At 41.9% G+C, this 10986-nt stretch overlaps 2 protein-coding genes across 4 annotated transcripts; both read left to right on the top strand.

Annotated features, from left to right (window-relative positions):
- Positions 1-736: 736 nt before the first annotated feature.
- On the top strand, positions 737-3518 carry LOC105180643 (uncharacterized). The gene is made up of 3 exons (XM_011136874.3): positions 737-1064; positions 1663-1848; positions 2177-3518. Exons 1-3 carry the CDS (start codon positions 1004-1006, stop codon positions 2392-2394), a joined length of 465 nt encoding a protein of 154 aa, XP_011135176.1. The 5' UTR covers positions 737-1003; the 3' UTR covers positions 2395-3518.
- A 2988-nt stretch (positions 3519-6506) lies between these two features.
- On the top strand, positions 6507-10676 carry LOC105192685 (no mitochondrial derivative). Of its 3 annotated transcripts, none has more exons than XM_025300272.1 (7): positions 6507-6690; positions 6987-7170; positions 7327-7569; positions 7664-7865; positions 8083-8279; positions 8415-8587; positions 8691-10676. In XM_025300272.1, the coding sequence occupies exons 2-7, from the start codon at positions 7015-7017 to the stop codon at positions 8836-8838; spliced, it is 1119 nt and encodes a 372-aa protein (XP_025156057.1). In that variant the 5' UTR covers positions 6507-6690; positions 6987-7014; the 3' UTR covers positions 8839-10676. The 3 variants fall into 3 exon arrangements, with proteins under 3 accessions (XP_025156057.1, XP_011134806.1, XP_011134886.1); XM_011136504.3 differs by having other exon boundaries at positions 6515-6690; positions 6999-7170; positions 8679-9285; XM_011136584.3 differs by having other exon boundaries at positions 6515-6690; positions 8679-9285.
- Positions 10677-10986: the final 310 nt, after the last annotated feature.

Here is a 10986-nt window from a genome sequence, read left to right as displayed (position 1 = left end):
ATCCGTAGGTATTCGGATACCCGGTAATATGTGGACACCCGGTAGGTACGAATGTGTCTATCCGAGTATCTGGGTAATAATTAGGTATAGTACTCGCAAACTTAAGCACTTGGGCTATAAAAATACCCCGATTATATTAACAACACTGCTATCTCTCTCTCTCTCTCTCTCTCTCTCTCTCTCTCTCTCTCTCTCTCTCTCTCTCTCTCTCTCTCTCTCTGTCTTTCTCCATCTTTCGCTAATGTCAGCCCCGAATTTGCGTTGCTTATCACCGTCGCGCTATTAGCGCGACGGCACCGCGATGCAGAGGCGAACGAATGAAACTTTTCGGGACTCGACGCGCGGGGCAGATAAGACACGATCGAACGGCGACAGAGAACGCAACGGCAACGAGGACCTCCCCCGGGACAGTTCGCGATTCACCGCGCGCGCCGCAATAACGTCGCCGCGCACCTTTTGTCCTCCCTTATTACCGCTTCACCTGCGTTTTCGCCAGTGGAGAGATACAAGTGGTCCCCACCCGGCCCGGTCGTTTGAGGAGCGCGCAATGTCGCAAAGCTTTCAACGTTCCTTATCTTAATTCGAAAACTTTGGAGTCTCGCGAACGGGACGACATTCGCACCGACTCGCTTAACGACCTCGTCCCCGGCGCACTCCTTGCACTCCCGCGCAAAAAAATGTCCTCCCGCCTTTATTATTTTTCATTGTGCTTCCTCACTCGTTATTTAGTCTTCTGGGAAATCCAGCTCTCGCCGAGAGCTCTTCAGGGGGCCACCGGGCGCCTTGATCCGCCACTGGCGTGGGCGACGGCGAAGAAGGGAAGGAGAAGGAAGGGAAACACGGAATCGCTAACGTACTACGTAGGCCTGTTACGCCCAATGAATGACGCATCAGGCGCGTACGCGCGCAGTGCGTTCGGTACGGTGTGGCTGAACACACGTGTCTCCTCTCGCTGCCCGAGAAGAAAAGAACGGAGAGAGCGCACGGATTTTCCTCGGGGACCATGACGGGGCCCAACAACGTCGTCGTCGTGTTGTGCGCGTTGCTGTTGTACTGCGCGATAGGTAAGATTGTCCGGAGCAGGTGATCGCGCGCGCGAGAACGCCAGTCGAAGGATAGAATAACGCCTTTCAGGTAGCGTTCGCCATCTTGAAAACAAACCTTAGGACCGTTCGCACGGGCAAGCGTAAAAAGTTGCCTTTCGAGTCGACAGACGATCGTTCGAACGTTTTGTTTTTACGCCCTTTCGTACAATTTTCCCGACGAAACGCGGCGTGGCTCATCCGCCAGGACGCTCGTCTCGATGGAATGTAAAAACGTCGTCGCCAAGAAGCATCGAAGAAACACAAGCTTGCAGCACCGTAACAAGCTCGACCGGCACCCTTGACCTCAATCTGTCTTTTTAGTCTGTAAACGTTAGCGAAATTCAGACTCTTCTCAATTGCTTCGTTCGTTCTAATTAGACGCTTCGACGTCGCGGAGATGACTGGAGGAGGACGCGCCAAGAATTTTCTCTGAATTAATGGCTTTTAAAGTAGGACTAGAATCACCTCGCCCGTCCACTCCGTTAATTACCTGATTAGACGCTGATAATGTTGCGTGATTGTTCGAAGGTTACGATTAATACCTTTATTAATTATCCTTTCGATTCGAAATACGCAGATACCGAGGCGATACGATGTTACGAATGCAGTTCCGACACCGATCTCAAAGGCGAGGATCTCTGCGGTGCTTACACGAAATTCGACAGAGAGAGGAACGTGCCGATCGAGTGTAACAGCGAAGAGTCGCACATGCCGGGCACCTTCTGCGTGAAGTTGACCGAACAGAGTCCACGTGGTTTCATTTGTGAGTATATTTACTGCGGAGAGTCACTCAGCTCTCTCTTAGCTCTCGCCACGACTACTCTTTATCATAGCTGAGCAATTCGAAGTCACACAATGACTCTTCGTTGTAGTCGATAAGAAAAGAGATTTATTTGAATCGCTCGCTCGTTATTATTTGCGTTGTGCGTCTGAGGTCTTTCATATTTCCGGAAACCAATAGTGACGGAGACGTAAAGCCGCAAAGAGACGTCGCGACAAATGTCGCGCGTCCGCGAAATTCGGGCTCTCGTCCGAGCTCGCGATTAATTCCACCGCACGATTGACTAATTGATTGAACCGGAAATGTCCAGGGGACGGTAGGTGGCGGCAAGTGATTCGGCGATGCGCCTCCGTTGCCAGCACCGGAGTGACAGGAGTCTGCAACTGGGGCGTCCGCGAGAACGGCGTTTTCTGGCAGGAGTGCTATTGCTCCGAGGACTCGTGTAACGCAGCGTCCAGCTTGTCCCTCGCCACGCTGCTCGTCGCGACGTGCGCCGCCGCCGTCGTTACGTTGTTTTACTTTAAGTGAGGAAGATTCGTCGAGCTTACAGAACCCATAGACTCTCTCGACGAGCAAAAAGAGAGCGGGAGAAGTGTCGGACGTGATCGTAAGAATTGTTTATGGAGTTCTTATGAAAGGTAGTAAAAACCAAGGAAGAAAGGAAAAAGGATAAGGATAAAGAGAAAGAGAGAGAGAGAGAGAGAGAGGGAGGGAGGGAGAAGGAGCGAGAAAGTGACCTTATCTTATGTTAAACCTGAGAAAGATAGTGGAGATGTAATCTGGAAAGATTTTGGAGTTGGCTTCGCCTTAACGAAATTTTAATTAGGAGAGCCGTTACCTCGAGCAGGCACTCCCGAATTCCCTTTGCTCGTTAACTTAATTTCCGTTCGGTACACTTTAAAATACACCGGCGCATACTATTTTGTTCCATCTATTATGTATATTGTTCGTAGAACGGTGAATTTTAATCCGTGGAACTTTGAGAAACGGGATCGCGTTGCGCGCGACGTGTAATCGACGCGTCTCTGATCTTCGTTAAGCAGAAATCGACTCCGAAGTTGCCAAAGAGTACACTCTTGTTCACCGAAACTGCCTGTAGATAGTCGAAATAGTATATCCGTCCATACGATACGCGTTAATCCGCAACGCGTTGTATCACATAAGAGCGAGAATCTGACATCGAATCTCAAACAACCTTTCCGTAGCGTTAAGTCGTTTCCCGTCCTTGTAAAAAAACGTTATCGCGTTACGAGAGAGAAAGAGAGAAAGCTGCGTTGATAAATTTGTTAATTGTTACATCCGAAAGGAGCGCGAAATCGCGGAATCAGTACAAAATAGTCTGAGAGTCGCTCGAAGTCGCTGAGTAAGACGTTAAACAACGTTCGTTGCAGCTTTCGCGAATTTTTGCGTCACTTTATATTTTTCTATGCATAAATTTCAACACGCGTGCGTACCAGCGCACGCTAGTGAAAAGGAACATTTGAATCATGTATCAATTAATTTTTATATATTATTATTGTATGTGTTAAGCGAGTGAAATGTTATATTGTGCAAAGTATGTTTCAAATTCCATTCAATTTTGTACTTTATTATGTATCATAAATGAAAAAAATATATTTCCATACGCGTGAAACGCGTATGCTACGGCAATAGTTAGCTGTAAAAACCGAAATCGACGAGGCGAGCCGAAAGGGACTCGATCGGTGCGAAATGATACGGTCCCTGCTCCTCCGTGCGTTTTTCGAGCGTCGAATATTTCGCGAATACTCCTCGACGACTCAGTTTGATTTCCCCTTCTTGTTTCGCTCTCCCTCGCGCTGAAAAAAATTTCTTTCATCGCGCGCGCGCTCATGAATCTTTGAGAAACCATTAGACGCGCTCGCGCACGTCCTGCGGCAGCATTAACGAGCCGGAAAAACGCGACGAAAATGAAACCTACTTTTGTCTCTCGACTTGACTAACTTTTTGCGGTCCGGGAGAAGAAAACACGGCCCGCCTGGAGATTAATGTTTTCCGCGACGCTGATCGCGTCCGCGCGAAATTCTCATTTGCGACTGTTTACGCCTGCTTAAGTGCGGCTTATGCGCTATTTCAGTCGTATTTAACGCCACTAGATTACACCGGGGGCCCAGGTCTTATCTGGATTTACGGATGCCTGATGTCGCGCTCCTTGTTTTTACGCGCGGCTAGAATTAACGACCGCCCCCTCCTCCCTCGGGCTGCCTGCCTGTCGATGCTTTATTTAGATCTGCCCTAATTTCGATTACCTGATTATTTTCCCAGCGTGCGAATAATGAAATGACGTTGGCCTTAATTAGGTAGCCCCGCACGGCTCGTTTTTCCATTAGAGTCCGCCGGTGTAAAAAAACCTACACGGAGAAACAAGAATCGCGCCGGCATATTATCGTTCAAACCGCCCACTTGCGATTCATCAACCTGAACTTGACACTCGTGCGTTCGTTCAACTTCAATTCAAATTCAAGATAAAGAAACACAAAGTACCCGGTAAAAGGGCAGTCGATCCCGAGCACCCTCGGTAGAACGGGACACGTCCCGCGGAGGAAGAAAAGACGGAAGGGGCGAGGGAATACATCGTCGAAGACACACATCGCGTGCATCTTAATCCGCCGCAGTTACGTCAGTTGCACGCGTCGCTCGAATCGGATCTTGGATCCTCTCACAGGAGCTTTCCCATAGGAACGGGCCGCGCATCCTCGACGCTATTATATAGCCGCAGCAGCCGAGGGCTGACGGTGCCGCGGGCGCACTTCCGGTATCAAGCGAGGAGCCGCCGCCGCCACCCCCGGCGGCGTAGCGGCGCGCGCGTTACCGTAAATGCCGGAAATTCGGCGGCCGCGAGTTAATTACGTCACGCCTGTGAGACTATTAATGCCTCAACAGATCCGACGCGCCGTTGTACATGCACAATGGCCTCGGCTATTTAGGCCCTTCTCGTGTACATACATTACGCGTCATCGCCTTGTGCCGACCCTCGTTACTTGGCCCGTCGTGATAATTAAGATGGTCGCGTTGAGCGTCGCCGGCGACGACGTTGCTAATACTTCGGGAAAGGTCTTATCGCGCGTCCCGAGCTTCCCCGAATTCGTGTAAGACCGATCCCTTCCGGAAGGCGTCTCTTGGCGCATATCGCGCCGGAAGGACGAGCGTATATTCCGGACCAAGCTACGTAGATTCAAATTCCGGGGACCGGATCAACCGCGTTTTACTTATGTGAAGAAAGGAGAGAGAGAGAGAGAGAGAGAGAGAGAGAGAGAGAGAGAGAGAGAGAGAGAGAGAGAGAGAGAGAGAGAATGACGGAGGGAGAGAGAGAGAGAGGAAGAGAGCGGATTCGGAAATTTGCATCGGAAGGCACAATGTGTCATTCAATACCGACAATTAACATAACTCGTTCCTACCGGAGCGGTCGAAACAAATTTTTGAAAAATGTCGATATGTCGTGCAAAGACAAAAATGCTTATTTGTTTATTTTAGTTTTATTCAACGGCCTCTAAAAGTGTAAAATATAGAACACCGTTGTAATAGAATTGTACAGAATTTGATTAACTTTTTTAAGAAATTACAGAAACCGATCACTTGATAGTGTTAGTTGACGTGATCGCGATAAAATATATATCTTACAAGTTCGGGCTTGTCGACAGTGTAATGTGGAAAGCTGCGGATTTTAATTCCACAAGGAGAATCGCGAGAGACGTTTGAAAAGATCACGCATTACCTTGTTCATCGTCCTCGTTAGAGATGTAAAGGAGTCGCTATTAAGATTTCGGATGAGGTTGGTATATTAACGATTTTCCCCGCCGAGCGCTTCATTTTCATCACGGCGGAGTGGTTTCATGGCTGCATTCTGGTCGTTATTGCATCACGGGCTGCTTAATTAGGCGTCGTGAAGGCGGAAAGTGCGCAACCTTGGCGCCCCCAACGGCACTTCCTATTTTCATAACGCGCGCTCTGCCATCTCGTATAAGAAAGCACGAGAGGATAAGCGAGTTTCAAGAATCTTCAGGGCTTAACTCGTTATATCATCGCGTACAATTTATTTTACACCTCGGGCTTTTAACTCGAAATAATATTGCTGCACACGTGTTTTGCCATGCGATCTCGTACTCGATTGTACCTGAGAGCTTCACGTATAACAGTTGGGACGACTTTCAGCGAATTTCGATTGAACTAGTCGACGATTAATTAACTAGTTGGCAGAGTTGCCAACGTGGAATAGGAAAGTCTGTTGTTGGAACGAACAAGAAAATTCTCTCTTTACAACTTATATCTAAAGTTGCTATCAAGTGTTAATTGCTCTTTCTTTAACATAAAATTATTAATTTTCTAGTTATTGCTGGACGATAAATAGCCATAGTTATTGGCTGCATTCTGTCGTTTAATCATTGTGTCAATCAATTTAGTGGAAATTTAATGGAAATCATCTTCGGAATTAAGACTCGAAGCTTTGAATTTGCATTCTTTAAATTATACTCATTCTCTTTGAATTTTTCTGAAAATTCTCACATCGGAGAGTTAGAATTTTCAAATTCGAGACTTTTGAATTTAAATGTTTAATTTTTAAATACAACTCATTGAGAAACAGTCTAACAGAGAATATTACATCTTTTTATATTTAAATCTTTTTTGAGATCATAGTCAACGCGCAGACGCAAGAAACTAGGTCCGATAGTAACACTGTACCGGAGATGCTTCAGAAACCCAGAGTCGGTGAGGCTATGTTTAGTTAGGTTATGGTAGGAGATAGGTTAAGTCTGTGATTGCGGTTGTGTGTCAGCGATTCAACCTAATGTAAATTACAGGTTGCAGGTTAGCAAATTTTAGCAATAATTACAATAAACGAAATAAATCATTTTGTGGTAACGGTATTATTCTCATCTAACTGTTTGCAGTACTTTATCGGTCAGTAACGCATTCAATAGTTTTGTAACGCGTATCGAAAAAACCTTAAAATAAGTTTAACGTTTTACAAAATTTGTAACCTAATTTAACGAAAGAAGAGAAAAGAGAACGTTTGGTGGAAGACAATAAAGAATGTTTGATTATAATGTATATATATATAATGTATGTAATGTATGTAATGATTATAAATTATAACACCGCAGCGAATTTTACAGAAGGATATTGCGAATCATGAACATGGTTGCGGATGGTGGATTGACGCGTTCTGAAGTGTTGATGCTTGTGGCGAGGTTGACTTGCGTCACAGCGATCGGCTTTTTTAGCATGAAATGGATCATGAGTCAATTAGATCCCACCAATAGCAATAAAAAGCGAGCCAAGCAAAAGGTCTTTAAATATTTTGTACAGTTTTCGTAAAGAAAAGTCACGATCGTGGATTATTTTCTATTTGCACACGAAGCTCTGGTCATAGAATGTAACACACAAGGCATACAAAGCTGCATATAATATTTGCACTGACGGTAGGAACAATGGGTGTTTTAGGCTCGTGAGCAATTGCGTAAGTTGACTGAATCAGGTGGTCAAATACAGGCCTTCGATTTAGAGCAGTTAACCGATTATGAGGTGATAATAGCTACTCATTTGGTGGATCCAAATGACATGAAAGTTTCATGGAACAATATCGCTGGTTTGGAACATGTTATTCAGGAACTCAAAGAGACTGTCATGTTGCCCATAGAAAGAAAGGAACTGTTTGAAGATTCTCAGCTGATGCAAGCACCAAAGGTAGCTTAGCCATTAATCGTTGAGAGACAGGAAAAGAATTCATAAAGTAGTTTATAAAATGGAATAACAATTAAAATATGCTTATTACTTTCAGGGAATATTGTTGCATGGTCCGCCAGGTTGTGGCAAAACTATGATTGCAAAGGCTACCGCTAAGGAAACAAAAACGTGCTTTATAAATCTGGATGTCAGTATCCTTACTGACAAATGGTATGGGGAAAGCCAGAAACTAACCGCTGCTGTTTTTTCTTTAGCAGTGAAACTTCAGCCTTGCATCATCTTTATTGATGAGATTGGTATATTGCAACATTAATTCCTTAACTTAAAAATAACAGCTTTTCCTCTTCGTTTCTTCTTGGAAGTTTTTATTTTTCGAGTTTTTGCAGAACGATATAGTAGTATGTAATGATTTATCACAAATTGCAAATACTAAATATATATAAAATTATGATTCACTTTGCAGTTATTGATAGGCAAGGTTTCTTGCTTCTAATATACTTATAAACTCAACAGATTCCTTCTTGCGAGCGCGTAATACACAAGATCATGAAGCTACGGCTATGATGAAGGCTCAGTTCATGTCACTGTGGGATGGTTTGATAACTGATCCTTCGTGCACAGTAATTGTAATGGGAGCTACCAATAGACCTCAGGATTTAGATAGGGCAATTCTGCGGCGCATGCCAGCGACTTTCTATATCTCTTTACCAGTAAGAATATTAATAAGACGTTGAGCTTGATGAAAAGATTTCTATTATCTTAAAGTGTACATACATGCTACAAATTTTAACTTTTACTCATTATGATCTACACATGGTCATATAATAATGAAATAATCATCTTAGAATGAACAACAACGATTAGATGTACTGAAGTTAATTTTGCGGAACGAACCGATAGCCGATAACGTGGATATTCCGATGTTGGCGAAGCAGACAGAAGGCTTTTCCGGATCGGATCTACAAGAGCTATGTCGGAACGCGTCCATTTATCGTATTAGAGATTATTTACACACGCAGTATGTATATCGAAATTTTTTATAATTATGGAAACTAGTACAGTTTGCTCTCCAAAAATATGTTTGTTTCGTAACGTTGTTTAATTTATAGCGATGGTTCCAGCTCGTCGAAAGCTACAGACGACGAGGAGTATCACGATGCGGTACGACCCATCACGATGGAAGATTTATTGAAATCTTTTAAGAACATGCGAATGTCAAAACTACACACGGGTTTATTTGGCACAGCGAAGCCACCGGAATTGGATTGAAGAAATTAAGGAAAAAGTATCCCTTTACATCTTTAATTAGCTATAATTTTGACGATTTTCCACGTTATATTTGCAATGTGAAATCACAGGGATATTTCATGTTGACTTTTTTCCGGGTCATTACTGTTAAGAAATTTTTATTAGATTTGTTTCCAACATTATATCGGGGTAACGCATAGAATTATAATTTAGTTATTTCAGTCATATTTATAATTTCACGATAAGAGGAAAAGACATTGCATAGATAAAATTTTTAATGAGATAAAATAGTATGAGGTAAAATGAGTTGCGCGGTAAGAAATACGGTATGATCGCATCATGATGTAAAACACGCACGATGATGAAAATGTACGATGTATGATGAGAATGTATGATGAGGAAGAGAGGGGAAATATTTAATAGAATATTTATCTGGATTGGATCTACATAAAATCTTAAAAATTTCAATTTTGTACAGTGTTTTAATTGCTATCGAGTCTCTACAAAATTGCGATTCTCAATAATTGTTAAGATATACAATTCACAATACGATTTGCAGTTAAAAATAGAGCAACATATATATCCAAAATGTATTATTGGCACAGTGGGACGTGCAATAAATTACAGAAAAATTTACATAGAACAATTTTGAATAATATGGCCCATAAAGGTTGATCGATAAAGGAAATGAGAGATGATAAGGTCCGTTTGTTACTAATTGTATCGTCGCAAGGACAACGCAAAAGTGACATGCATATAGATTTACTTGTTCGCATTAGAGTCTGGAAGTCTCTGAGGCTCTAGTATACCTCATTGCTATAATATATTTTTGCATATAATACATTTGATTAGATTAAGCCTTTGAAGTGGCACACAAAATGTATTTTTGTGTTATCAAACAATAGATTAATTTATATTTAAGTTAAACAACTGGAGCTGGAATGATAAAAATTATTACTACAAAACTAAATTATAATATATTTATATATTTTCTGTAACCTCTCTAGTATTTAATTACTTGAGTGTTTAGGTCGATATCGCTTGTAAATTTTGTACCTTAAATATAGAGGGATATAGAAGGATATAAAGAAGAAATATTAAAACATTCTTAGATTAAATTATCAATTACATATCGACAAAGATATACATATATATATGTGTGTATATATATATATATATATTACATATAGACAAGGATTTTTTGTATTGTAGTTTGTTTCAACTGTAAACACGTACGTCTGGATATAATATGAATGCACACTGATACATTTTTCCTCTTTCTTTTAATCTTCGATTGTTCTTTTCTTTTAACAAACTGCTGCAAACTTGACCTTAACTTTTATGTGCCATTCGCGGCTTCATTTCGGACCAGCGATTATGCCTTAACAATTATTGATTACGATTTTCAACTGTCTGGATATTAAAGAGTACAATTAAAAATCGTAAGAAACTCGATAATACAAATGTTAAAGCATATATGCTGATCTTGTATATACATGTAAAAAACAAAGTACACAAGACAATGTTTAATATAGAAGTTATCTAGAAACGGTTATCGCAACTTTAAATTGACAACTTACTTAATTAGGGAAATGTTCCGTGTTATCACTTCGGTGAATAAAGTAAAATAACTATATAATAATAGCAGAATAAAGTAAAACTATTGAGCTATTGAGAGAGCACCAATATTATGTAAAAAGAGAGAAATAATGAATTTGCGAAACATTTTCAGATCAAGTATTAAAAACAAGTGGGTAATATGAAATATATATGTATAATTAATGGATACAAAGCAGAAATGTATGACAGTAAATATGACAAACGTTAAAATAAAAGCATAAGGGAGAGCCTCTGTAAAACACAATAAGATTTATTTCAGGTCAAAGTAATAGCTTTGAGGCAGTAACCTTAGCCACATAGTCACACAAAATAACGACCCCAATGATGACTCCAATAAGGTTTAGGGAAACAAGTCAGGTAGAAAATTGGAAAAAACGTATCCCACGAGGGACAGGTGTTGGTTTACGAGGAAACAGGATTGCGCGTCAATGTGTCAGTGTGAAACGTCAAATGATGCTTTTGTGAAAACATTCTGAAGAAATCATTTCCTTATCAAACTTCACACCGGAGACTGCGAGGAATGATTATCAGGACGAGATTTCACCCGTG

The sequence above is a fragment of the Harpegnathos saltator genome, unplaced genomic scaffold, assembly GCF_003227715.2.
Source record: "Harpegnathos saltator strain DR-91 unplaced genomic scaffold, Hsal_v8.6 scaffold343, whole genome shotgun sequence".
Taxonomy (NCBI): domain Eukaryota; kingdom Metazoa; phylum Arthropoda; class Insecta; order Hymenoptera; family Formicidae; genus Harpegnathos; species Harpegnathos saltator.
Note: the sequence above shows the minus strand (reverse complement) of the source record. Positions and strands in the feature narration are given on the sequence as shown.

Bases quoted from the DNA above. Each gene is read 5' to 3' on its own strand.
- LOC105180643 (XM_011136874.3), top strand. From the start codon at position 1,004: ATGACGGGGCCCAACAACGTCGTCGTCGTGTTGTGCGCGTTGCTGTTG. The intron at 1,065-1,662 runs GTAAGATTGTCC...CGAAATACGCAG, and splicing joins GCTGTTGTACTGCGCGATAG to ATACCGAGGCGATACGATGT. The intron at 1,849-2,176 runs GTGAGTATATTT...GGAAATGTCCAG, and splicing joins GAGTCCACGTGGTTTCATTT to GGGACGGTAGGTGGCGGCAA.
- LOC105192685 (XM_011136504.3), top strand. From the start codon at position 7,015: ATGAACATGGTTGCGGATGGTGGATTGACGCGTTCTGAAGTGTTGATG. The intron at 7,866-8,082 runs GTATATTGCAAC...TAAACTCAACAG, and splicing joins CATCTTTATTGATGAGATTG to ATTCCTTCTTGCGAGCGCGT. The intron at 8,588-8,678 runs GTATGTATATCG...TTTAATTTATAG, and splicing joins AGAGATTATTTACACACGCA to CGATGGTTCCAGCTCGTCGA.